This window comes from Astatotilapia calliptera, chromosome 2, assembly GCF_900246225.1.
Source record: "Astatotilapia calliptera chromosome 2, fAstCal1.2, whole genome shotgun sequence".
Taxonomy (NCBI): Eukaryota; Metazoa; Chordata; class Actinopteri; order Cichliformes; family Cichlidae; genus Astatotilapia; species Astatotilapia calliptera.
Window position 1 is genome coordinate 35,693,549 of NC_039303.1, and position 27,442 is coordinate 35,720,990.

The 27,442-nt window shown below is 39.3% G+C and overlaps 1 protein-coding gene across 4 annotated transcripts in view; it reads right to left on the reverse strand.

The window, feature by feature from the left end:
* diaph2 (diaphanous-related formin 2) overlaps positions 1-27,442 on the reverse strand; it is a 356,357-nt gene that overhangs the window by 58,207 nt on the left and 270,708 nt on the right. For all 4 annotated transcript variants that reach the window (XM_026146176.1, XM_026146184.1, XM_026146200.1 and 1 more), the window contains exons 27-28: positions 8,157-8,321; positions 1,041-1,176 (exon numbers count right to left, since the gene is read on the reverse strand). In XM_026146176.1, the coding sequence (XP_026001961.1) occupies positions 1,041-1,176; positions 8,157-8,321 (301 nt within the window). The remainder of the gene's footprint in view (positions 1-1,040; positions 1,177-8,156; positions 8,322-27,442) is intronic.

Genomic DNA, 27,442 nt, shown 5'->3' on the forward strand with positions numbered 1-27,442 from the left:
TTCTCCATCTGGTTAGCCAGAATGAGAGAGAGGGGTAGACAGGCTCCCTCAGCTCAGACATGTTGGATTATTAAAAGTGAGGCTTTCAGAGAGGTCACTGCTTAGGAAAAAGAAAATGCAGCATGCATCAATTATCTTGGAGAGTTTGTGGCATACTGAGAACTGTCTTGTCACATTTCCCAATATGGCTGAGCTACAGAGAGGTCTCTGCCTGGTGCTGACATTTAGAAGTTGGTAAATTGTGAAAATCCCAGTCAATTTGTGCAAGAAAAGAAGAAAAAAATGAAGAAGAAAAGAACACACTGACTGCTCACAAAGCCCCTCCAGGCTTGAAATATCTTCTCAGTGTCATTGGCATAACTACACACAGGCACCCAGCTCTGTCACTATTATTTTTCATGTGTGAACAACTGTGACTTTCATTGATCAATACACGGCTTACTGGCATTGCTTGAGGACACAGTCTAATTCTAGCTATTTGCAACATTAAATGTAACATGCCGCCTGAAAACAGCCCATTGCTTCGACAAGACCAATGGATAAATGGGCCAATGGACTAATAAAATGACCACAATCATATTGGACGTGCCTTCTGGAGAACAAGCTTTTGCCTTTTCTATATGTCGTGCACAGCTTTCAATCTTTACATGCCCACAAATATTTCCTTGCAAGTTCTTTCGTATCCCGATGGAAGCTGGTAACAAAACTGAACGATATACACTATGTAAAATATGTATAACATTATACATGTGTGTCCTTTATGAAAAAATATGTCTTTCTACATACATGGACGAAACTTGACGTAACGTGTAAACATAACCTCTGTTTTGTTTGGAAACGTTGTGCTAGGTATCAAAGTAAATATAGAATTCCTTCATAGCTAAGAAAGATAAGTTCTGCTCCTCCTACACACTATCCTCTTCCTTCAGTTCAAATCTATGTGAAGCAGATTTCCACGAAATCCCCTTCCATCCTCCTGTTCTCGTGCTCCGAGTTCTCCTATCTCCGGCTCGGTGGCGGCATGGGGAGAAGTGGCATACCTTTGTTCATGTCAATCAGCTGCTTCTTCTTCTGCTGGCGCTCCTGCTTCTCACGCTCTGCCTTCTCCTTCGCCAGCTTGGCTCTCTTGATCTTCTCCTCCATCTCCCTTTTCTTGTGGTTCTCCTTCACTGCTTCCTGATGAGACACACGCACAGAGACACAAACACAGATAAAATCAGAATTTGGCTCCTGCCACAGCCACTTTTTTAAGCATATTCACTACTGTATAGTGTTCAGAAGCAGCAGCATGTCATTAGGAAATTCTACTCAGAGGAAAGTTTGATAGTTACAGATAAACTGCTGGGAAAACAAAACAAAAACAAAACAGCATATCATGCTTTATGTGTGGGGCCACAAACATTCAACTGCAAGACTTACAAAGTTTTCTTATCACAAGCTCATTTGTTATGAAAAAGACATCAATATGGTTGTATGGACATGCCGCAACATTAAAAAGTGTAGCAGAAATGTGATGGTCTCTGAGGAGGGAAAAAGATATAATCTTTGGCCTACTTCATGGCCAGCTGAAATGTCAGGAGTCAGAGAAAGAGAGATAATCAACAGTACGTATTCAGCCTTTACAAATGTGTCAGTTTGTTCTTGTGCCAACAGAGAATAAGATGCAACCAAGTGACCTTTGAAGAAAAAGTTGTCTCATTTCAGGTCTGTGGTGCAGCCCTGCACAGGACCCATTGTAGGTGGGTGTGCACGTGGGAACGGTTATGCTGTATCTATACATATACATGCATATGTGCCTATGGTGAAAGCCATTTTTGCCCTCCTGCTTATTGTGGTGTTCCCCTCATGCATGTGTGTGTGCATCCGTAAGTGAAGGCATGGCCCTGTCTGTGCACTGATATAATAAGTGGCGACAGTAGGCCCCCCATCTAATGCCCCTGTGGTCCTGATGTGTGTTTCGTGTTGGCAGCTAAGACAGGGGGATTATGGGGATTGTGGGAAAGGAACAAGGAAAAAGCAGCTCATCATGCCAGTCAATAGCAGAGCCTTTCTCCATGTCCAAGGACACAAGCCCTCATTGTCACTGTCTCCTTGTTAGATGACAAGGGCAATGAGACAGAGCAAGAGAGAGATAGAGGGAAAAAGAGGGGTAAAGGGGTGTTGTAATAATGAAGTCGTAATAGAATAAAAGAAAGTAATTTAAAAAAATAGGGGAGAGTGTTAGTATTAACTGCATTTTGAAAATGGACCAAGTTAAATTATCTTTCTGTGGCTGAAAAAGATTTGTAAACACTCACATTTCAACCAATATTTTATCATCATCGCATTCAAGCTGTGCAAATGAAACAGATACACAAACTAGTCCGAACACTATGTTGCTATTTGGAGTTAGTAAAGCAGTGCATGGGTATATATTTAGTAAAACACTTAACTTTTTGCTCAAATAAGAGATTATTTGAGTTCAAAATGTTTGTCACCGTCCGCTGACAAGATTCATTTTGGGGATACTGTCACTGTAATGCTCGACACTTACAGCATTAGTTGCTGTAAATTATGCAGATTGCATAAAAAATCCTGTCGGCAAAACTTATTTTAAACAAACAACTAATTCTGACTGTAAACATGATTATGCAACATAATCATGTTGCTCTAATCAAACAGCACGACTAATTACCATAGCACCAAATATGTGTTCCCTCATAGTGTTCGCTCTACCATTCTCTTTGGCCACCCCAATTTTGCCACTGGCAGCGACTGATTGTATCAAGTCTCATTTTCTTGGCAGCTCTGTATCGTAGGAAGACACAGAAGGGGAAACCATCATCATCATGAGATCTGCTTAACAAAAACACACCTCATACAGACAACCTGATTTAAACCCATATAACACGTAAGGCAAGAATTCGGGTTCCTCTTGAAATGCTTAGATATTGTTTATAAATTCTGAGACTAAGTTATGAAAGCACATGCGTTGCAGTTGGTCTCCAAAGCACTTTCGACCGCTCAAGATCAAAGTACAAGTAACAATGTAATTTGAAGTAACCATGAAAATGTTTATTTTTGGCCATGGCATTGGTCTCTAGGTGATGCTCATTACTATAATTAGTCGCACAATAGGTTAATTATTTATTACATTTTTTAAAAATTTAAATAAAAAAAAGACATCATTCTGTTACTTAATGAGCTAAACAATATATAAGATTCATTAACCTCTGTGTTACTGATGCGTGTTACACTACAACACTGTATACAAAACGAGTAATGACTTTTCTATCTTACTATATCCATAACCTGAATGTTACCTTGTTGCAAGTCCCCAGTCTGTTAATGCTTTATTTTTTGTTTGTTTTTCTTTAACCTTGATTTTTTAATGCCCCTGATACCACAGAAATTAGTCCTGGGGCTCACACTCCAATCATTTATATACACAAAGGCCACTCCATACGGCACACCTGTTCAACCGCTTGTTAACCCAAATATCTAATTAACCAATCCCGTGGCAGCATTTCGGTGCATTTAGGCATGTAGACATGGTCAAGACAATCTGCTTAATTTCAAAGTGAGGATCTCAATCTGGAAGAAAGATTATTTTGAAAAAGTGACTTTGAATGTGGCAAGGCTCTTGGTACAAGACAGGCTGGGCTGACTATTTCAGAAACTGATGATCTTCTGGGATTTTCTTACACAACCCCCTCTAGGCCGTACAGAGAGTAGTACAGAAAAGAGAAAATATCCAGTGAGCAGCAGTTTTTTCAGTAAAAATGTCTTGTTGATGCCAGAGGTCAGAGGAGAATGGCCCAAACTGCTTCTAGGTGAGAGGAAGGCAACAGTAACACAAATAAGCACACATTATCACAAAGGCATGCAGACGATCATCTCTGAATGAAGAGCATAGTGAACCTTGAAGCAGATGGGCTACAACAGACCAAGTCCACACTTGGTTCCAGATCTCAAACCAACAGACCATATTTGAGATGTGTTGGAACAGCTGAGTCACATAATGCTGTTTGTTTACAGCACCTTTAGTAATCTATGCCACAAAAAATGATGGCAGTTCAGGTACTCGCAAGGTGTAACTAATGAAGTGGCCTGTGATTGTAGTGGGTCTTCGAAATACCTGATCCAAGGTGGCTGCAAAGTGCCAGCGCAAATTACATTGATGGATTATATTACCTGACCACCTGTGACACACAGCAAATCTAAGTGCAAATCGAATTTTAGTCAAGGTGTAGCAAATTTCTCATTTAATTGAGCAGAGACTTTTCAAATTCAAATGTTGCAACACATAAAGCAAAAACAGCAGCCGGTATATTTTTACTGAGTTTGCTGGTGGGCAAATGATATTTCTATTGAGCACGGGAGGTTTTTGTTCACAAACGAAATGGAAATGCTCTTCGAGAAAATACATTTAGCTTAAAAACTGGCCTTTGAATATCCACCGCAACGACTGTTATCTTTTATAGCGACAATTTAACCCCACAACCCTTAAATAAAGCTGTAAAACCCTGCATTTATGGGCCCTGGCTGTGCTCTGTATGGATGTTTAAACCGAGAGACAAAACAAAATGTGGTTTTGTAAAATAGCATCTTCAAGTATGATTGACAACATCACCACTGAAGCAGCACACTGCAGCACCGAGGCTCACAGAGGCCACGAGATGAGAGTGTGTGTCACACTCAGTGTGTTTGCGATGGAGATTGTAGGTACTCTTCTCTCTATACTTGGCTTGAAACTGAATGCTGTGGAACATCCACGTCCAACCCACCAACGAGGCCACGCAGACTTTTCCCTTTCCAGGTCCGTTCTTTCAATAATTCATGAAATGTGTTTGCTGTTCTTCCTTGACCCTTTACAACACAATACATCTCCCACAGCATGGTTCCCCTCCCATGCATACAGGTTTGCCAGTCCAATGAGGGAGCAATAAGTATTTCCAACTGCTCAGTCGCACCAGTGATCTCACACAGAGAGTGTCACTGCTATATCTCATTTGAATTTTACAAACACTACAACGCCTGGGCTTTAAGCAGCAAATGTGTTTATTAGCCATCTGTTACACTGTGTGCCAGGATGTTGGGGAAATGTCTTCAAGAAGTTATAGGTTACAGATTGTGAGACTTCTGCTCTGCAGTATACATGTATTCCCATATTGATAGGTGACCTCTAAAATCTGGTGCAAAGAATTTAATGACTGTGCACCACTAGAAGCATCCTGAGGAAATGTGACAGTGATTCAGCAAGAAGGTAGAGCTCAGTCTTTGCCAGAGCGTCATCTTTAGCATCATCAGCTTGATTATGATCATTTCTCATATTGTGAAGGAATTAGGGAGCTTTAGAAATATCATGCGGGCTAAGAAGTGGACGGATCCACCCCCACACACAGACACAGAAACCATCATTCTAATCTCTTAGATGCTCTATCTTGCTACTTTGTGAACCCAGTTTGGGTCTTTTGGTCTTATTAGAAAGTCACTCAATTAACAAGGAAGACTGTTAGTTCATCCCAGCCCATCTGCTGTGCTTTGATAACTCATTAATGAAAAAATCCTCATCCCCATGCTCCTGGTCAGGATTACGTATAAAGACCCTGCGATTGCATTTCACTCATACTCAATTTCAGAATATGGCAGCAGCATTAAATTAACAAATTGTTGGACTCTTGGAATACTGAGTCCATGTACTGAAATCAAATAATAATTCATTGGCCACAGGAAAAAAGAGAGAATGGGACAGGAGCGAGGGAGAAAAAGAGAATGAAACAGAAGGGAAATCGAGTTAATGGATTCTCTTATCAGTTACATTCAGTTCTGTGAGGACTGTCTGTCAATGCGTTTACTCAAATGCCTCATGTCGGTCGGGTGCATTAAGCCCTAGCTTTTTAGCAAAAGCAATTTAGGGTGACTGTATTGCAATGGAATTCTTTAATACTGCAGATGCTTTGTGATGTGAATGCATTGCACAAGGCAATGCAACACAGACGGAAGAAAGTCAAACAATGCAATGTCTCAATATTGAAATAAGAGTGTGAGACACACCAGGCATATTAAGAAGTTAAATTTACTTGAATTCCAGTTGGAACAAATCAGCAGCGGCTGATGCAGGTCAACCTTTTCAAAGATAAATAACATGATGCAGGTATCTCCCTAAAATTGCTTCACTGACAAGAAAAGCTAAGAAGAAGCTTTCGCTGTGCTGAAAAGAAGCTAGCGCAGTTGTTTTCACAGGGTAAGAGAAATAAAAGTATAAACAAGCATTGATTTCTTGTGCTCTGCGAGCAGATGAGATTAGCATTCCTGTCAGCAGAGCTGAAAAGCCGAAAACTATAAATAATATCTGAAAAATATGGTGATTAAAGGATTGTTGTTATATGAATATATTAACTTATAATCCAACCCCCATTTCACAAAACTATATCCCAGTCATTTCCCTCCCCTTAACCATAGAAGGAAAGTTTAAATCAGTAATAAAATATTCATCTGCAGCTATTTGCTTGAGAGAATAATTTATTTTCTTGGGTGGATGCTTCTTTTAGAGACATGCAACTCTGGAATCCTCAAGGGAGCGTTATGTTGTATGGTTGTGCACTTTGATCAGCGGGAATGAAAAGTTGGTTTCAAATGGGGATCAGAGAAAAGAGAGGAAAGGATTCAGACAAGGGGACCTTGTCATTCACATTAATAGATGGTGAAGACTGAGGGTGTGCCGTCTGGACACGGTGTCATCATCCTGACACCAGGAGCTTTCGGGGCATTGCTGGTAGGGATGACTAGACTGTTCAAGGTGGAAAACCACAGACGCTTGAATGAATGTTTAACAGACTACTTAACAGAGGATGTTTATCTTATCATTAATATTACCTCTTACACACTAATCTCCCACTGCTGTAAGTAGCAGAGGCTGTTTTTTTATTTCCCTTAATCCAATTTAAAATGCTACTTCACATTTAGTGAACCTCAAACCTTTCTCATCGCATTTCTCAGATATCGTATATGATATATATACTTTTTATTGCAGACAAAACATACTTTATAATCAGTGGAAAGATATATTTTTATTGTATTTACATATATGTGAAAGAATAAATATGTAAATGACACTGTTTACCAGGTTATGAAGCTTGCCGACGCCTCTTTTATTAGTAGTCTTGCTTTGATTGACCCGTTTTATTTTTTCTTTGTAACTTAGGACGCTTTCTTCCAGTTCTCAAGTCAAGGACGTTTGACATGAAGAGAAAGTTTACATTTATCTGCTCTTTTTCCTAAAAATCGACATGTTAAATGTTAAATATTGGGTGTTAAAAAAAACAATCGGCCTCATTTCTGAAATTGAGGTTCAGAACAAAGACAGGTAAATCAAACATGGCGTGACAGTAATTCTCCTGTTTATTAACATGTTGTTCACCAAAACCCAAATATCTTGAATAAACATTAAAGAAATATTCAGAAAAGTGACTCAGAAACATCAGAAAATCTTGACAGATTATCAGATGACGGATATTATTTCACCATCGTTGTTCACGTAATGATCTACGTTTCATAATTTCTTTTTTGGCTTTGAAGATGTACCAAGTCTGCCAAAATAACCGAGGTAAGACCATAGTGATGTCTTTGGAGTTGTTGCGATTGAAAACATGAGGAAAAATTATAAGCAGAAGAAGTCTGAGTTATGGACTAACAGTGTAGAGTTTGAAAGCTGTAAGCATTTACCTGACAGGAAGGGTTGAGAAGCTGTTGAGGTGCATTATGGAAAATTTGCTTTCAGAGCTGGTCCATTACTAATGACTACCTCAGCCTCTTCTGCTTAGATTTTGATATTTCTCTTTTGTATATCCTTCCAAAGTCCTTCAAACTAATGGAAGTGCGATACGACATAATCGGCGTCCCCTTTTTCTATTCAAGTGCATCCATGAAAGTACAGCAGTGTAATTTTCGCACAAGTTTTCACCACCTGTCAGGACCCTGGAAGTTTGATGAAAATGTGTGCATGTGTAATACACAACCTCTGTTCTCAATTCACTGACACCCAGTGTGTGCAAGTAAGCGTGTGCAAAAGTATGCGCACGTGTGGGTGGGGGCTTCTGTTAGTCAACGTATGTGCCTACTTTGAAGGAACGTGTTTGTGTTCGTGTGCAAAAAATCAGAAAGTTTGCACTTACCATGAAGAGCATGCGGAAGTTGGCCAGTTCTCCGAAGAATTCTTCCACACTGACCGAGTGGGGGTCAAAGGCAAAATAACTGCCTATATTTTCATACAGCTTCTGCATGTTCTTGTGCATGGTGGACAATTTTTCATACTGCTCCCTGGAACTCTTGCTGAAGCCGTGAGAAGCAGAGAGTCAAGGAAAAAAGGAGAAAGACATGTCTCAAACATACACAAAGCATATTCAAAAATAATCTCCAATATAATCTCACATCTCACAAGCGTGTTGATCTCTAGAAAAACAAGTCATTGTGAAAAATGATCACTTTCACAAGCTTTATAGCATTCAAAAAGCCCACCTATGCCAAGGTCAGCAAAACAAAATACTAGATAAAGAAGGGTCAGAGACAATCTAATGTGGCATTACAATAACCTCTCCATCTCACTTTGGAGTCAATGGCATGGTGAGCTAATAGCTGCAGCCCTGGAGTAATGGAAAGGTGTTTTGTAGTCAGCAGCATGACACAGATGGTTGCTGGAAAAGCTGATTGCAGTCATTGTTCTATTGTTTCTCACAACAACAGTGGGGTCAGGTTGTTTTGAACCTCACAGCTCACGTCGCACTGTGTAATTTACTGAACAGGCGGAGCACTTTTCTCCTGGTGAATGACTATTGACAGCCAGCATCAGTTAAGCATTATCGCAGCAGCCATTGACCTCTCATAGAGACTGCACTTGGACACTCGGAGACTCACGTAGTCCAGGTGAGATGAGGACGACACAAAATACACATATCTACCAACATTTACAGACATGCAAGTACATGTATGGAGAAAAAAACACTATAGAAACTCGAGTAGTACTAGTTTCAGTACACAGGCGGTGGTGTCTGACACCTGCTGTGCCTTCAATCAGTTCCATCTTCTTTCTTAAGAGGCTATTTTTGTATCTGTCACATCTGCAGTGGCACGAAGCTAAATGGCTTGAGGTGTGCCTTTTTGTTCTTGCAATTGCAGGAACTCCTAGCATTATGTCAAGGCAAAGAGGTAAGCGTGGAAACTGCTCTGTTGTTGGCTGCACTGAACAGCACAAATCACTACATCAGTCCCCAGCCTCAGGCGACAGAAGAGCTGAGTAGAAAAAGTTTCTTTTTGATGGCGAGGTCCCAGCTACAGTTAGCAAAAACCTGTACTCATGTTACAGTGTAGCCACACTGTATTTGAACATGCTAGCAGCCTACATCATTACAATACAAGGGTGGCTATAAAACCTTTCCTGAAAAAGGTTTTAATACCAAATTTCTGTGTTTTTATTGAATTTTTATTGGAGTTTTATATGAATTACATTTCATCAACCCACTTAAACGACTAGAGAATGAAATGAGAGAATTGGCATAGACATATCTGCACTTGATTTTAGAGACACTCCCATGCTGAAGGCCATTTTCCCCTGTGCTGCATGTAGCTGTTACAGCTATATTCCACTCAGGTATTCAGAAGTTGGTAAAGTTGGCAAGCTACAAAAGGATAGTGAATCTTAAACTCTCTCTACCATGCCCCCAGAAGCCGTCAAAGGGTCAACCACAAATCCAAAAACATTTTTTTAGCAGTAAAGTAGGATACAAGTTGAATTCTAGTAAAATAGTTGTGTATATGACAGACCTGTCTGGTTTGATTTGGACCTTCGAAGCCATTGCTCGCAAACACACAGCAGAAATGACACAGTCCAGGTTCATAGCAAGCTCCTCCTTTTCTTTCCTCTTCCTTGTCTTTATTCCTGTTTGTGATTTACCCCCTTGTTTCTCCCAGACTGCTTTTATATCGTCTTTTATACACCTCCCCTTCATTCGACATGTGTGTGAAAACCTGAAGGTCTGATAGATAAATGTAAACCTAAAACCTTGCCAAAGTAATATATCTATTCAGTGTAGGAGCTGCATTTGTTTCATAAAGTCTAAACACTATCCTCCCTTCTCTTCTCTAAAAGGTCCAGTCTACCAAGTGGTGGCACTTCATCCAAAAACACCAATATAGTCACTGTTTATTGCCAGACTGGGATATATTAACAACCTCCAATTCTAACAATTATAAAATAATAATTGTGAAAATGTACAAATGTGAAATATTTATATTACTATTTATGAAGTGCAAACAAGAATGAGACTCGTTCCAAATCAATGTGTCAGTTTTGGTGCAAAAAGCATCACGACACCTTATCATTCGACAGCGGCACAGATATGCTTATTAACTTACTTTGCATACAATATTGATTCCACAGTATTGACGACTGAGTGCACAGTCCCTTTGGTTCTGAAAATGTTCAGGTCACAACTGTTGCCTCATTGCAGAATGGCAGTTAAGCATTGAGACAGTGGTTATGTTTAGTGCTTGTTGTGGCTTGTGGCTCTCTGCATTTCCTTTTCTCTACTTTTCTCCCCTCTCTCTGTTTTCACTCACTCAAATACTCATGTATGCACATGCACTGTGGTAGATGTGGCCCACTGGGGACTGGACTGAGGCTGGCTGGGGTTTTGCTCCTTGTATTTCCACATCAAAGACATGTCATATTGATGGAGCCTGACGCACACTATCCTGCAGCAACACAACCGGTATGGTAGAGCCTTCATCCAACACGCATACAGAAACGGAATGAACAGGCAAATAGACACACACACACACACACACACACACACACACACACACACACACACACACACACACACACACACACACACACACACACACACACACACACACTACACAGTCGCAATGCCATTCTTTGAATGTCTTTCTGTCAGCATGTCTGTTACTATTTTCTTTCCCTTACTTTCTCACAGTCATTGCAGCCTTTATTCTCTCTCCTCTGTAAAGATAAATTTTTTCTTGATCCGTCTCCTTTACTTTCTTCCTGTCCACCACTGTCTCAATCAAACACATTCCCTTTATAATTCTCTTTTTACATTTCCCCATCATATTCTCTCCATTAAATTCCCTCATTCAAACAAGCAGTTCTTTCTTTCTCCTTTACTTAGAGAAAACTTTCAGAAGTATGTAGTCTGAACTGTGTCTGGTATTCCAGTCACTTTGGCTTGAAGCAGAGCAGGGAGCAGAGGGGATGGGTCTCAAGGTAAAGCAGCATGCAGCCTTTGGTTGCCCTGACCCTGTTCGTCAGTCTTTGCTCTCCTCTTCTAGTTGTCCTCAAAGGGCCACTGCCTGCGCTTCCTGAAGACTAAACCTCATCAACACAGAACAGGACAACTGCGCCTGCTTGAGGGCTCAATGTTACAAATGTGGAATTTATGTAGTTTGACAGATTCGATTTTTTTCTTAAATTGCCACTCTATAGTGGTACATCTTGTCAGTTTTGAACTTTTTTACAAGTCTTTATTTCATGTGGTTAAACACTAAAAACTAAGTGAAGCTGATATATTTGAAAGATAAACATATTTAGTCTAAACGGAGCTTGCAAAATAGCAGCTGGTCGCAAACCCCTGGCTTACGTAGCAACACAAGTTTCTGACTATCATAACTGATGGTGCTGGTTTACACGACGTAAGATACGAAGTGTGGTGTCAGTGCAAAGCATTGCTTTACTGTAGGTTTTAAATTCTCTTTCTCTTTGCCAAAACCCAACCTGCCCTTGTGCAATTTCAAAATTCTGTCTTTGTCCTAGTACAGTGTCCTCATTACTGTGTTTAATCAGTGCATGGCATGCCAAAAAGGCCACATTTAACATCAGTAAGCTGTGATTAAGTCCGCTTGTTTTCATCACCATAACGTAACATCAAAATCATATCCAAGTCAGACTTACCCTAGATGTTAAAAAGGCTTTTTGGAGCCAAACTCAATTCAATGTCATGATAAATCCCAAAGAAATAGACAAATCCATTTGTGGGCAAAAACAAAGTTAAGACAGCTTTTACAATGGCCACCTATGAGGATGGCAATAAATTACCTGCTTTGTTTACCTGCGTGCATGAGAGAATTATTAAAGTGCTGCATAAAACCCTACAGTGGGGCCCCAAAAAGCCTCCTTAATAAATCTCTTGTAACCTAGTTCCATTAATGTTTATTTAATGCTTTTGCTTGCTGGCCCTTCCATCCAAGGCCCCACGCTAAGCCTGCTTTTCTCCAAACCCCACTATCCCTGCTCCCTTTATCCCCACACCTACTGCCAACAGCCCCTGTGGGCCAAATTACACCAAGGCTGCCCACTGACTGGACATAACCCATCATGTTGAGAGCGAGAACGGGATGAGAAAGGGATGAAGGAATTGAGAGCAGAGGCAGGGCAGACAGAGAGAGTGAGAGAGAGAAGGTTGTTCCTTAATAAATTAATGAATGAGTAAACTATTTGTAACTGTTGCTGCTTAGACATTCAAAAATCTGCATTTCTGCTTGCATCACTTCTCTCATCTGCATATAAAAACTGAAGAAGTGGGATAAACTTAAATGCTTTAATACTGTGGGGGGGTTAGGAGGGCGAGCAGGCGGAAGCTGCCAAAATTTCAAGGAGGCACGTGCCTTCATATTGAAGGATACAGTGTGGAAAATCTCACAACTAGATCTCAGTATTATATTTGATTGAAGTTGTTTTCTTACTCTCCCAATTAAAGCAGATAATCCTAGCTATGATGGCCTTCTCTCTCTACTGCTTTCAAATTTGCCTAGTCCTCCACCCTTGGTGTAATACATGTGGTCGGTCTCTAGCCAGAGTTTTAAGTTTATGTCAATGTATTTTGTTGGACAACTTATTTACTCACTAATCAATGTAAATGTATGATTACAATATTCTTTTTTTCAATTAAATAACATCAAAAAACGGTTTCATTAAAAAGAAATGCAAGAAAACAGTGAGAATTCCTCTCCTCAAGTTCTATTGACAAATCGGGTTTAGTAGACATTGGTTGCATGCAAGTAAACAATCTATGTAGAAGGCAAAGGAGAAATTGTATTTGCAATTATACATAACACGATTTTTCCATCCCAAGAGCTCTCGCAACAATAAAAAAGCAAATAAAAATAAAAATAATCAAAAACAAAACATACCTTCTACAATCACTTGATAAATGAATACAGACTGCTAAAAACATGACAAAACTTAATCAGTAGTTAAATATATGTATTACAGAGTAATACTGAACACTTTCTATGTATGTATGTATTCAAATAAAATTTGAATTTGAATTTGAATTTAAAAAAATATGAATGTTTTAGGTGCCTTAAACCTCAGCTCGTATTTGTCTGATATGTGAGCCTATTTGTCGTACTTAAAAATGCAAGAATTCAAGACAGGCTCATTTTACAATGTGGGAATAATTAAATCTGTACCAAACTGAATGCCTTAGTGAAACAATACTCACTGAAAGCTGCTGGATTTTGTCCAAAGTAATCAAAACAACACCTTGGATGAAAATCAACAGTGTGCCACTGAGAAATGCAGTCCTGTCCTATCCATCTTTGTCGTTGCACACTAAATTGTATTTCTTTTTTCTGCAATTTCTCTTGGATGTTGAAAGGTGCCAATAATGTCGTGATTAATGCTATCAATTACATTTTCTAATATTAGAGCAATCCTAACACATTTCTTCTGTAGGTCTAGGTTGTCTCTATGGGATCTATTGCGTGACTCCTTGTCTGTTTGTGACACAGGCTGTGTGCTTGGTGTCGCTGTTATGACGCAGAAAGAATTTGGGAATCATCTTGCACCTTCCTGACTGCAGTGCACATCAACAGTGCCTGAAACATCTGCATAGTACTAGGGATGTGGTGTATATTTAATACTTGTGATGAATGTATTTTCCACACAACAGAGGCTCAGTGAATTATATTACCACTTTGACACTGGGGTCACGACCTTTACTCTCTCTATACTCCTCTCCATCATCTCACCTACAGCCCCTGCCTCCTCTATCTCTCGAAATTAAAAGACAGATTTAATGTCAATTTTACTGTCAATTTATTCTGCCTGTCTGTGTCTGAAATATTTATACGTGCAGAGAGGAAGGTTGCTTCTACTTAAGCATTCAAAGCTCTTCAGTACAGCACCCAGCTGGTGTTATAACAACTCAATGAGGGGGAGACTAGTGGGTGTAATGACTACATCTGATAAAGGAAAAGAGACTATATGAATTAGAAATGAGGGGATTAGGTCCATGGGAATGACCTGTTGAATCATGGATAGGCTATTAAAAAAGCTGTCAGAGCACAGGAAAAAATAATTTGGCAAAAATAATTTGATGTCCACTATCACGGTGCTGGTGAGTAAATCCGAAGACAACACACACCCACACTTACACAAAACACACAATTTTATCTTTGATAACCATTCCTGGTTGTCGTCATCCTTTCATCCTTATCCAAAATAATCTCATTGCCACATCGATGCCCGGGGCCTGCGCCTCTCTGTGTAATTTTCACAGAGCGGAAACATGACAATGCAAATCCACTGTGTTTACAACGTTTATACTTGTCAAATTCTAAAAGGTCAAGTCTCTTGCTTCCCCTGATCTAATCGGTAAACATCAATCCCGTCCTAACATTACAATAACTGGTGAGACGCCCCTCGAAGAAGAAAGTATGTGCAACGCAGCTATTACATTTCATTTAATAGACAAAGCTTGCTTGTAAACATTATTACATAGTTCAACAACCACAAAAAATGCAACTCGACCAATTTTAAAGAGTGCAGAATGCTGGTACACGGAGTTTGTAATTTGGGAAGCTAATGATACCCAGTGTTGCACATTTATTGATTTGTTCTTCAGTGAATCCAACTATCACATTTTTCCTTCAGCATAAAAAGACCGTGGAATGTAGAAGGAAATGAGTGTGATTGTTTGGTCTCATAATTATAGGAACTCTCCTTCTAACGCTTAATCACGTTTAGATGTATTCACTGTGCACCTTTGAATATTGGAGTAAAATGTATTATTATACATATATAGATATTGACGCAACAGTTAGCTCACCTTAGTCCTAGTTAGTACATCATACTACAAACAAACCATGTTCCTCACCTTCTACTTGGCAGGAAAATCGTCTTTTCTTGCTTTATGATCAATTTAAAAGACGCGTCTGGCTTTGTTACTGTGGGAGTAAACAGATGCTTATTTCTGTAGGGCACACGGTATTGACTGTGTATAACCTGCCTTTGTAGTTCTAGCTGACAGTGACAGTGACAGTGATGAATCACAATTGTTGGACTGTAATATTTGTTTATTGAGCAGGATCTCGCTCTGTCTTTTCGTTTTAATGCGCTTTATCAATTTCTAATTATCATTTCACCAACTGATAACACTGTCATAACCATGCTGTCGTTCTGCTATTCATATAAGTTAGGAAGCTGTGCAAAATATAAACACAGACACTATCATTTGTAAGTGAATAGCAAACAAATTAAAACTAATTAATTGGCAAAAGGTCAACATCACAAACATGACCACTGACTTTGTGTCATTATTAGGGATATCAGCCACGCTGTACAACTGAATCTGTCCTTAGCAGCCAGCTGCAGCCACTCCAAAACATGCAGCATTTGCTAATATTCAATTAGCAAAGCAAGTTTTCAAGCTGCTTTACTTGTTAGTTTCTAAACTTGGCTTAAAGCAAATTATTACAATCGGTCCAAGATTTAAATTGTTGGCATTGTTGTGGTGCTCGCTTTATATTTTATCTACAAGCTACCAATAGCTTCAGCTCTGAAACGAGCAATTTGACCTAGATTTGCTCACAGCTTCTCCAGATTCTATCTTCTTTATGTAATCACCATGCATAAAGTAGAAAGCGGGACCTCTTAGGTGGCCACTTAATGCATACCTTCTAAACACAGTAAGTAATCCAGTCAGGCAGTGTGGTTTGCAAATGGACTTCATGTTGAGCTGCCTTTGATGTGCTTCCAGACTGCCGCAGTGTGTTTAAAATGTCAATGGAATCTCCTGCCTTCATGCTGGACGGCTTCAACCTTTTATGTAGCACCACGAAGCAAACAAGAACTGTTGCTAAATTTCTTGATGTTATGCAAATGATATTGATATAATGTAAATAACTCAACGATAAACTCAAGTGCTGTCTGTTTTAATAGGCGAATGAGAGCAGGGGTCATCTGTTTGATGTGCAGTGTATTATTTTCTGTACTGTACAATTCACAACAATGACTGCACAGACTGATTTATTCAGATCAATTGGAAGTGTGAGTGAAAAGGGGAGAAAACCGAGATCTAACAAGGTCTACGACTGTAGCTTTCACACAGCTTTCATTAAAAAGTTCAAATGTAATAAAAATTGAACGCTAAATGGTTTTCCTTAGTTTTTTTCCGTAATATAACAAGCTTTTTGTTTTATCAAAGGTAAGGGTGCTAGAGGCAATATCTCTTATTTGATGATAATGATGGCTTTCAAAAGCCAGAATGTCTCTATGAGAACAACTAGTTAACAACTGGCCAAGGTTTTAATTTGTTTGTACAAAAAGAAAAAAAGGCAGAGGGAGAGAGACTGTATATTGATTAGATTCCTTCAGTCAGCCCACCGGCCCAGCAGCGAGCGTGACAAGAGTACAGCTCCATTCAATAGCCTTATCATTACCACAGCACAAACCCATTCAGCAGGTCATCCTGTTTGGCCTCCGGTTTGGTGTGCGCACGAGTGTGAAGGCATGTGTGCGCGCACGTGAGTGTGTGAGTGTGTGTGTGCGTTTGAAAAAATAAAACAAGTTTCGATTCTTTAAGCCAATGAATCCCATTTTAAGAGTACTTATCGGACATTTCTTTTTCCAGAGCATTTTCAACCTAATGAAGTGTCCTAGGAGCAGAGGGGTAAGTGAAAACGAGATATTACTAACTCAAGAAGATTGTACAGCACAAGTAAAGTTTGTGCTATGTTGCTGACCATCATATGGCTTCTAAACTTCAGGTTTTGTAAGAACTTTGGCGACAAAAATATAACAATAAAACCAAAAAATAAATAAATCAGTGTCCTATAACTGTGTGATTGTGCTCTGTGAATGACGTGCTGTAAATTGCACTCAAAGAACAATGAGACATTCAAAGAGTCAGTGCTGAAGCATTTGAAAAATGAGGCTCCTTTAAATACAAAAGGACAACCCCGTCCTTTATTAGATTAGAGTCAGACATGAGTGGCACAAGTAGCTGTCAAAGACGTGGGGCTGGAGAAGAAGAGACTGGGGAGAAAGGAATAATGGAGCCGTCTCCATTGGCAACACAGAAGCACAGAGACTATTTTTAGCAAATTAATTTAAGGCTCTAAATAATTAACTGATAATTATCTGGCAATCAAGAGTAAGATAAAATGATCTCCCCAAGAGTTTTTTTGTCATCTGGCTCAGCGGGCAGACAGAGGAGCTTTGTGCGACTCGCCAGTCAAAAAGCTGCTGGGTGTCACAGTGCAGAAAGAGGAGGAAAAGATAATTGACAGGGGGGAATACAGTAAGATGTGCTCGCTAGAAGGCAAGCAAATTTGCCAATATAGTGCCTAACGAGTGACAGAAAACTGGCACTTAAATTGCATTTGTGTGTGGAATAATGGATGTGTGCAGCAGCTGTTACACATGTAAATATAAATACCACGATTAAATTGACACGAGCGTTCTCGAGACGTCGCTGTGCTTTAATAACAAGTATGAGTAGTTCTCATAAATCTTTATGAATGTTCAACAAGTTATGAAGATTTTAGACGTTACTGAGCTAAAACGGAGAGCAGCGAATGAAAGTTCAGTAGTTTAGTTAGAAGTTCAGGGGAGTGGTAGTGGATGCTGCGTGTACAAGTTAGGTTATCTCTGCACCTGACCCTGACAAGATTCCCCTCTGAAGACAGAGGAAAAAGAAAGGGGGTGGGGGGGCACTGACAAGCAGTTGATGAACTGCCTCTGGCTATGTGTGTGTCCTCCAACCTGTACAAAAAAGTACTTTCATTGCCAGTATTTTCTTTCCCTTCCTGTCCTAATCTCTTTGGTCCTCTCATATTTCACCCTTTAGCCCGTTACTTCTTCTGGCCTCCCACTATTGAACCGTTTTCAAAATGAAAATTGCAATGGGTTATATTTTCATAGGACAGGCTGTCAAACAAAGTGTGCAAATCTGACAATCCATCTTTGTCTTGGTAAAATCTTGGACACTTTTTTAACTCACTTGCTTTCAGCGTGCGTATCGAATTGCAAAAACATACCGAGTGGTGTTGTGATGAGAAGAGGTAAACGAATGGAACTGAGCACCGCCTATCTGACAGCAGAATCAAGTAAATACATACTGTAATAGCTGCACCGCTGTAAGGAAGGATGTGTAGGCATATGTTTGCACACTGCACCCTTTTTAAAGTTTTGGGATTAAAGAAAGAGCACAATTAGATTGCCGGTGTGATGTGCTTTGGTGAGAGCTAAAGTTGACAGGCCTACCTAGCCTCCCCACTACGCAACCTTTTATAAAATCAATGCCACCACTAAACACAACTGTCCCCTGTGGAGCCGGGCCCTGTTACAGCCTCCTCCCCCTTCTAGTGTGGGGAGGAAAACACAGACAAACAGATAAATTAGAGCCTCCCCAGCTGCACTCCTCCCATCCTCAAGCCTGTCTACTATTGTGAAATGCCAACAGTTACTATCAGTAATATTTAAAAAAAAACAAAAAACTTTTGAAACAAAAATCCCTGCATTGTTTTTTGAACCAATTATATTTCTTATCTGTGAAAATCACTGGCTTGATTGGTTGCCAATGTGTGATAAAGCTAATGGTTTTGGAGCCTCTATACACATCCAGCAGGATCTTAACATGGCTGGACCTCAGAAGAAAATATTTGCTCGCATTATCTCTGTGGAGATACATGAATTATCTCTGTAGTAAATGCTGCAAGAAGTTTGTATTATCACAAGTTGAACAAAAAGGAAGAAAGCAGCAGGGAAAGAACGAAAGCATGTTATAAACAGGCATTAGCAACATTGTCTCTTTTTCTTGTTGCACATCAATAAAGAGACTCTTCTTCAAGCACATATTTAATGGTGTACCAGCACAGGGCCATTGCAAACAGCTTACTGTGATAGTAGTGTTGGGAAAAAGCCCGAACTACTCACTGGCAAATGTATCATGCATTCCTTGCTTTAGTGTATTGACACGAAGATCAATATGTTCATCTTTTTTCATAAAACGCTTGTCAAATTACAGTTACAGGTATATAGGTTGGCTGTGTTACCTTCTACAATTGCTCCGTAGCACTGTCACTGCAGTCATTTGGCAGTGTGTTGCTCTAATTTGCATCAGATTACATGCCCACAGAGGTAAATTCTCTTTAATGGGTAGCATCATCCTCTGCAGGTGGCGGGGAAGAAAACGTGAGTTGGGGACACAAAAAATGATCTGCCTCCTCAAATGCTCACTTGTCAAAGGCTGATTGCTGCTCTGATGACATCCATTTGTGCTCCAAGATATTTTCAACTGCTCAGTCTCCGTCTATTAACATTAGCTGAGGCACTTCAATGTGTGCAGATTAACCCAGTTATTTTGTATTTTGTTATTTTAATTACCTTCTGAAAATCTTAAAGAGTTGACAAGCCACAACACTATTCCTAAAATGATGCAGTTCATCCCACATGCTACATCTGTATTCTAATTGTCACTTACAGTAATGCGTGTGCTTGTGTTACAAAACAGGTGATTTAACTAGACTAGGTGCTGCTCGCCTTTTATCAGTGTGGGCCGGGGTGGGCTGTGGGTTGATGGCGGTATTGAGCAAGAGAACAATCTATATCAGTCATTAAAATGCAAATGTGTTTACCAAGTCTAGCTTTGATGCTGCACTAATAACAAGCAGTGTGGAACGATCATGAATCAAACTTGTGTAGCGACCTATTGAACGCACACCGACGCCATGTAATGAAACAAGAGCTGGAATAAGAACAGTTTTGACAGTCAATACAAAATCCTGTCATTATCTGAGAATGTGAAACGGAGAATTAAGCAGCACAAGATGACGCTGGCACAATTCCAAAAGTGCATTTCAAAGGAAACCTAGATTCTATGCCCTAAATGAAAAACCACTGCAAGTGAGACAGATACGCTCCCTGAAAATAAACATGGATTGAAGCACAGCACCTGTTTATGCATTGTAATCCAATACAGCTGCATAGACTTTGCAGGTAGCAACACACAGGGATTTCCTGCTTATTGATAAGGCAAAGTGATAACAACACGCCCGCTTTCTTTCTCCATACTAGGAAGGAATTTAACTTTAATCTACTGTTTTTGGCTTGTGACCTCTAAAAATTTGCACGTGATGCTTCATCACAGTTTGCATATAGACAAACAGTATACAACTGTGAGTTTGTTATATAAAGAGTCATTTCTGCATCTCAGATTTTTGGACTTGGTATTTCTTAGAGGCCTGATTGGGATGAGGGTGGGCGAGCAAGAGGGGATAAAGAAATATATTAGAAGTTGGCTTCTTGGGGGGTCCTATGTATAGCTGAGATCCATTGCTCTAATTATAACAGCAACCCAGTTTTCAAACAATACATTATGGTTTATATTAAAACAATATGATAAAAAAAAAACATGGAGCAAAAAAAAATAAAATAAAAGTTACTAAATAAAAATACTTCAGGAACACCTGGCAGAATCTTTCACAAATAATTAGATTAATTAGTAACGAGATAAAATTGCCTAGGGAGGCTAAGTATTTCAGAAGTAAAGAAAAAAAATGATGAAAAAACTTCTTGGACCACACAACAAACTGTATTTTTGTCAGATCGCACCACTGAAAATGCTCCGAAAGGCAGCGGAAGCACAAACGTGGAGAAAAACTCCAAATCAGTGACTCTGATTAGCAAAGTGAGAGGTAGCAGACAACAATTGGCTTTTTGTGTCACAGATGTCTAGCTGTCAATCTAACTGTCAATGTAGCCAATCTAAGCAGTGGTGCCCTAAATTTTGCCTTACTAAAATCTGAACACATGACTTCTAAAGAAATTAATCACTGTAAAGTCGGTGATCGGGCATATTGAGCAAGCCTCAAGAGGCCATTAGAGGAAATTGAGTTTTGGGGATTTTTGTGTTACATTAAAAAATTAAAATTAAAATAAATAAATAAAATGAGCCCTGGATGTTGACTTCTGGGTTTCACACTTTCTTTTCTTTGTTTGTTTTGGAAACAGGATTGTAGTCATCAGGGCACAAAAGCTATTCCCAGCTTATTAAATTACTTTTTTTAAAGCTCTTTTTGAAATGATATGATATGCATGTAGTTATAAAAATCATTTTAACTACTCCCAAAATAAAAACGGAAATAAACTTGAAGCTACATATAAGTACATGCATTTCTCCGTGCTGCATCAAAACTGTCAATGGAGAATTGTACTTAGTAGTTCGGCCCACCGGGCATTTGCCCTGTTGTGTGTGTGTGTGTGGATAATAGGAAACACTGAAATACATTTTTTGCACGCAGCAATGAATTTTGTTCACTCAAATTCAGCTTTTCTTCGCTCAAAATAAATTTCTCCTCAAAATGCAACACTTGCACCTGCAAATTTTTTTTGACTTGCGCTCAAATTGTTTTTACGTGCGCTCAGAATAGTGGCACAAAAATAACGCCATAGACAGCTCGCTGAAGAACTCGAGTTTCTTCTCCCCCCTCCATGCTGTCAGACACTTGAAAGTGACCCGCGCGTCTCAGCCAATCACAGCGGTACAGACACCCAGCCTTCCGTTTCCACTCTACTCTTTCATTCACATACATTATTCATACTATATTTTCTTCAGACATGTATGCATTCTCTTCTTACATACATATATTATTTGTGAGATTAAATGCATATTGAATGCATGTAAATGAGAGCAAAATGTAGGAACGCATAAATGAAAATGCATGTAGGTCAGAGTGAAAATTTGTAAATATGTACATTAAAATACATGTACAAGAGAGCACAATATTGCAATGTGCATGTTAAATATGTGTAAACATGAGAATAAAAATATCTAAATATAAAAATTAAAATCAAACTATGTGAGAATGAAAGTAAATGTGTGTGAAAGAAGAATGTATGTGTGTGAGAGTGAAATAATTAATTTTGGCTTGTACGGCCCCTCATAACTTAGACTGTTGTTCACAACAAGACTTGTTCTGTTGTCTTTTGTAAGTTTCTTCCCACAGTGATAATAAGAGCTGAACTGCACATGCTCCCTACCAGGAAGAGGAGAGCTGGACACTCTTATCTGCGCTCCCTAACAAGAAGAGGGGCCGCGTCCTCCAGAATCAAACACACGCACATATACACATGCATACGCATCACTATTGTATTACTTTTGTGTATAAATAAAGAAGCAAGGCAGTGGCAGAGTGCGAGTCCTTGAGCCACACTCTCGGGTGCGAGCGCTCTGTGACTGCCCTTGCAAATAAATACTGCAGCGTGTGTGTTTCTACTCTCTGACTCTCAGCTGAAGAAGTGTCTTTTAGAATAAATCTCTTGACAAAAACACTGAAATGTATAAAGTGACTCGATTATAAATCGGCATTGTTATGGAGAAAAAAAACAGGTGGTGGGACAATACAATAATTCCTCTGTAAAATTTCAATAAGTGCTGAATTAACCTTGTTGTAACCCTTCCTGTATTGACTAGTTATCTGTGCTCCAGTGAGAAACGCATCCAGACTGAAATAAATAAACTCCAGATAAGCACAGAACAGCAGAGGAAAGTCTCGTCCCTGCCTTTACACGGCACCAAGTAGAGAAACTGGTGTTTAGATGGAAAAAACTGACATCAAAAGAACAAAAGGATCTAAAGCCATTACAAATACGCACACAAAAGGACGAAAAACTCAAGGATAGAACATTCAAATGTAATAATTGTGAGCAGGAAAGATTGTAAAAATAAATATACTTCCAATGCAATTACTGCCAAAAACATTAATGACAGTGTACTGTAGGATCGTTTGGAGACTGTAAATTCTAGTATGCTGGGCAAATACTACATACACAATCAATTCAAGTGTAATTCTGCAGCTCTGCAACGGTTTTAATGAGCAATTAATTCCTTTTTAGTTCTGAGGTATAACATATAATTGTTTGTATTCACATTTACGAAATGATGGCACAAATGTACCAAAAGAAAAAAAAAGATAATAAAGGGGTGGGGTTGTAGAATTAGCCTGAAATTTTGCTTTTCCTTCTATTTGCAACAAGAATGAGAGAGTATAACATTGTTCATTTACAAAGAATTGACTCATTGCATCTTTTTCTTTTTTTGAAGGGTCCAAAAATCCACTATATGCCCTGGGAGTGTTCAGAAAATCTTCTCTGCTCAGCTCATCTTCTCATTTATACAATCACTCAGAATCATGAAAAGAGTTAGAAACCCACTTAAATGCTTAGTCAATCTGAGCAGAATGGGTAGAGAGGCAAAAGGAGAGGCAAGCAAACGATGGCTGAGGGAGACAGGAAGAGTAACTGACAAGTAAGAGGAGGGACAAATCTTGTGCAAATCGTGTCATCTCTGTGAAAGCAGACAAAAAGTTAAAGATGGGCATTACTACAAATCTCCAATCTGCACACAGAAAAAGAAGTCTGACTTTCATTTGCCAGTGAGCCAACGCGCTCCCTCTTGTGATCTCTGAAGACGACAAAAGCGCTCAATGAACAGATTACACATCTACTGTCCTACAGTATGTAGCAAATCTCCAGCGCAGAATCGCTTCCTCACATTAATGGACTCCATTTGAGTTATATAATTAATGTTTTGTTTTTTTAATAGTACGTATCTGAAAAAAACACAACTTTATTTCATATAAAATCATGGCAATCAGTAGACTGTGAAATTAAAACTAATCTCAGAAAGGATTATTATCTCTGATCAGTCTGGCATCAGGGAGAATACTTGATACTGTTCTGTTTCAGATCAAATCTAATAAGCTTAAAGGTAAGTATAAGGCTTAGTATTCATTTGTGGATAGAAAAGCCCATTCGGTACAGAGTTCACTTGTAATATGATAAGGAGATATTGTTGGGGGATTAGGTTATCTCCCTAGAGATCTATTAGTGGATAAGTCCTACTGGCTGTCTTATGAATCATTACCTTACTGGTTACACATGCTCTCACCCTCTACTACCAACAGAATGACCATCTACGCATGCAGTCACATGCTACAGTTCGACTTAAACTCTTATAATTGCACTATAATTGTGCATTTAAAACACAACAATAGAAGCCCAACACAGAGTGCCAAAGTAGTGCACTGAAAGATCACAAAGCGTGCCACTGAGCTTCAGTCAAAAGACTAAAGAGCTGGGATTCAGCGGATTTGCAACCTGTGTCTACATCACAGCAGGGCACATTCACTGCACTGTGTCGGATGATGAACCAAAAAGGTAGGGAACAGATGCTACATCAGCTGTATACCATGGAATAATGGCCAAAGTGACAGTAAATAACACAGGAACTAATCTCCTTCATGGGAATGCAGTTTTAGCCTAACCAGCTCTATTAGAGTGCTTTAACGGTATTAGCACAATAACCAGAAGGAAAAGCCTGGAAATGGAGACACATTTAGCAATAATTACACAAAGAATGCCACAAAGTTTAAAGGCATTCCTAACACACTGGTACTATGTGTCCCCATTCCCAACTGTCGTATTTAGCGAGAAGGGGGAAAAGACAACAAACTGAACTGTGTTTCTGCACACAGCCTGGGGGTTAGATGGGTGAAATTCAATCCTCCTTTTTCCACCTGTTAGAAATCTATTATAGGCCAATAAGGATGCTGAGGGGAGAAGGTTTGAGATATTTCAGGTCAGCCTTGGAGGTTAATTGTCGAGTCGTCTGTCTGGTCAGCGAGGGGATCACTGTGTGAAACCAATCCTAAAAGCAGGGGATGAACAGTGAGTGTGGATGCCGTTCAGGAGATTAGAACCGTTGATGGAAGAAGCAGAGACTCAAAGAGAGAGAGTGAAGGGAAACATGAATGTACAGACCTCAAATCAAGTCTTTCACAAGGCTGCCATTGCAAAGTGGGTTGGAAATTCTCTTATGTGCTTAAGAGTGGTTATATGTAGCCAACAAAAACACCGTAGCCAGCTCTACTTAGATTTAAAGTGCAGGGTGCAGTTTAACCTTTCCTACAAGAAAAGATCTAGTTGATAAAAATGTTAAAATGTATAAAATCATCAATCACAAGAAGGCAGGGACACACGCACACACACTAACACACAAACACAAGACATCCTGCCCCATCCGTCCAAGTAATTAAAGCGGAGAGAGACTGATTAAACTCAAATTTAATCACATTCATGGAAATCTAAAGGAACTTCCATTAAACTAGTGCTACTCTTCTTTTAAGATTACTGTTTTAGAAAAACACACACACATGGAAATGAAATAGCAAGAAAATAACAGGCACCGAGGCTAGAAATGGGGAACTGTTTACTTTGTTTTGATGAAGGTCAAATTAAACCACCCAGTGTAGGCTATGGTGGGGTGATGATAAATATTTGGCTGTCTTTTCAGATGTAGTGAAAAGACATGGCCCTCCTGTGGGCATCGCTCCACATCTCTCGGGCCGCCTCCATGCCAGTCCCATTTCACAAGTTGTTCTACATCTGTGACACGAAAACACACAAACGCTTGCACATATAAATGAACGCACAGAGGCACTTTCTCCCAGATACCCACACGTACAGAATGTCCCTCATCACCTTGCTCAGAGATGAATGAGTTCGCTGCTGTCCTCAATCATTTTAATCACTTCAATGGAAAATGTCTTATTCACAGCTATCATTTCACACTGCCTTGCAGCTATCTCATGTATACACATTTCAAGCTTGCCTTAAACACCACCCTACACACACACACACACACACACACACACACACACACACAATGACTGCCATTCTCTGATAGTTCTGTGTAACAGAGCACTGCAAAACCCCTCCTACAGTCTCTCTCTCTCACCAGTGATAACAAGATGCCTAATGACATTACTGGCTCTCTACAACTATCACTGATAAACCCTTAAATAGACATGCATATTCACACTCACACATACTACCGTGTGTAAAAGTTTTATGCAGCCAAATAAAATCAATACTTTAAATCAATATAGCACTCTCCTACACACACTTTCGCCTAGTTTTTCAAGGTGCTTAAAAGGTATGTTGTTCCAGTCCTTTTGGGAGGCTTGCCAATGTTCTTCTGTACATTTGGACTATCTCAGTTGCCTCTGCTCTTCCTCAGAATGACTTCATGGCATTAAGATCGGGACTCCATGACTCTGCAAAAGATATTATAGCCCTGTGTATGTTGGGACTGCCGCCTCGTCTTGTCAGTTAGGATAGCACTTTATAAATCTGGCTTTATGGATGGGGTTAGGGATTTAATAAAAGAGTGGAATTCATATGCTGTCCTTTATCCCAAAATCTTTCCAGACATTAGCCTATACAGATCTCTGAGATATGAGTTATGGAAAAGCTGCTAAATGTTTTTTGTTTCAGGAGGCCTTTATTGCGAGACAAGCTAGAAAAACACAATAATGGAGACACTTCATTGCTGCCCTAATTTTCAGCTGGTGCAACAGACATACCTGACCTGTAGTCACCTGGTAACCTTTGTTAGTTCAAATCATTTTAGTGTTACCACAATTCAAACAGGTCATGTAACACTACAAATATTACTGTGAGGCTTAAACTACGATTACTCTCAATGATCTGAAGCACAGAAGCACACATGCTTCATTCCTACCCATGGCAATTCAAACCATAGTAACTGTTTAATAAAAATTATGATTCCATGCTTAACATTATTTTTATGCCTTAAAAAGGGTCACTGTTATGTGTGAAAAACTAAAGTACAATACAGTTAATTAAATTTACATTTAAATTTAATTTAGATTTGTTCCTTGGATTTTGGGAAGTTGGATAAAAGAAGAACCCTGCTGTGGACCAACTAACACACAGTATATGATGAAAATTTAGTGCAATATTTAATATAATGCAAAATTATACTGTAGACTAATTTGTTGAAATGAATGTTGTAAAAAGGCTAAAAACCTGGGTGACACAGAAACCACTATAGCATAGTAGTATTGTGTTGTCAATACTTTTTTGTGAAAATCCAGCAACAATCCTAAATATAATTATATTAGCAGTAATAATACAATAACATTTATGACAAAAATAGTTGCTACAGTCCTCTTTATAACCATCACATCAGTTAATATGTATTTACTGTTTATCACCTGGAACAAAGGCTTATTAAACAGATGGATAGTGTACAAGTTGGCCACATTTATAAATTACATTCTAAAAAATTCGATT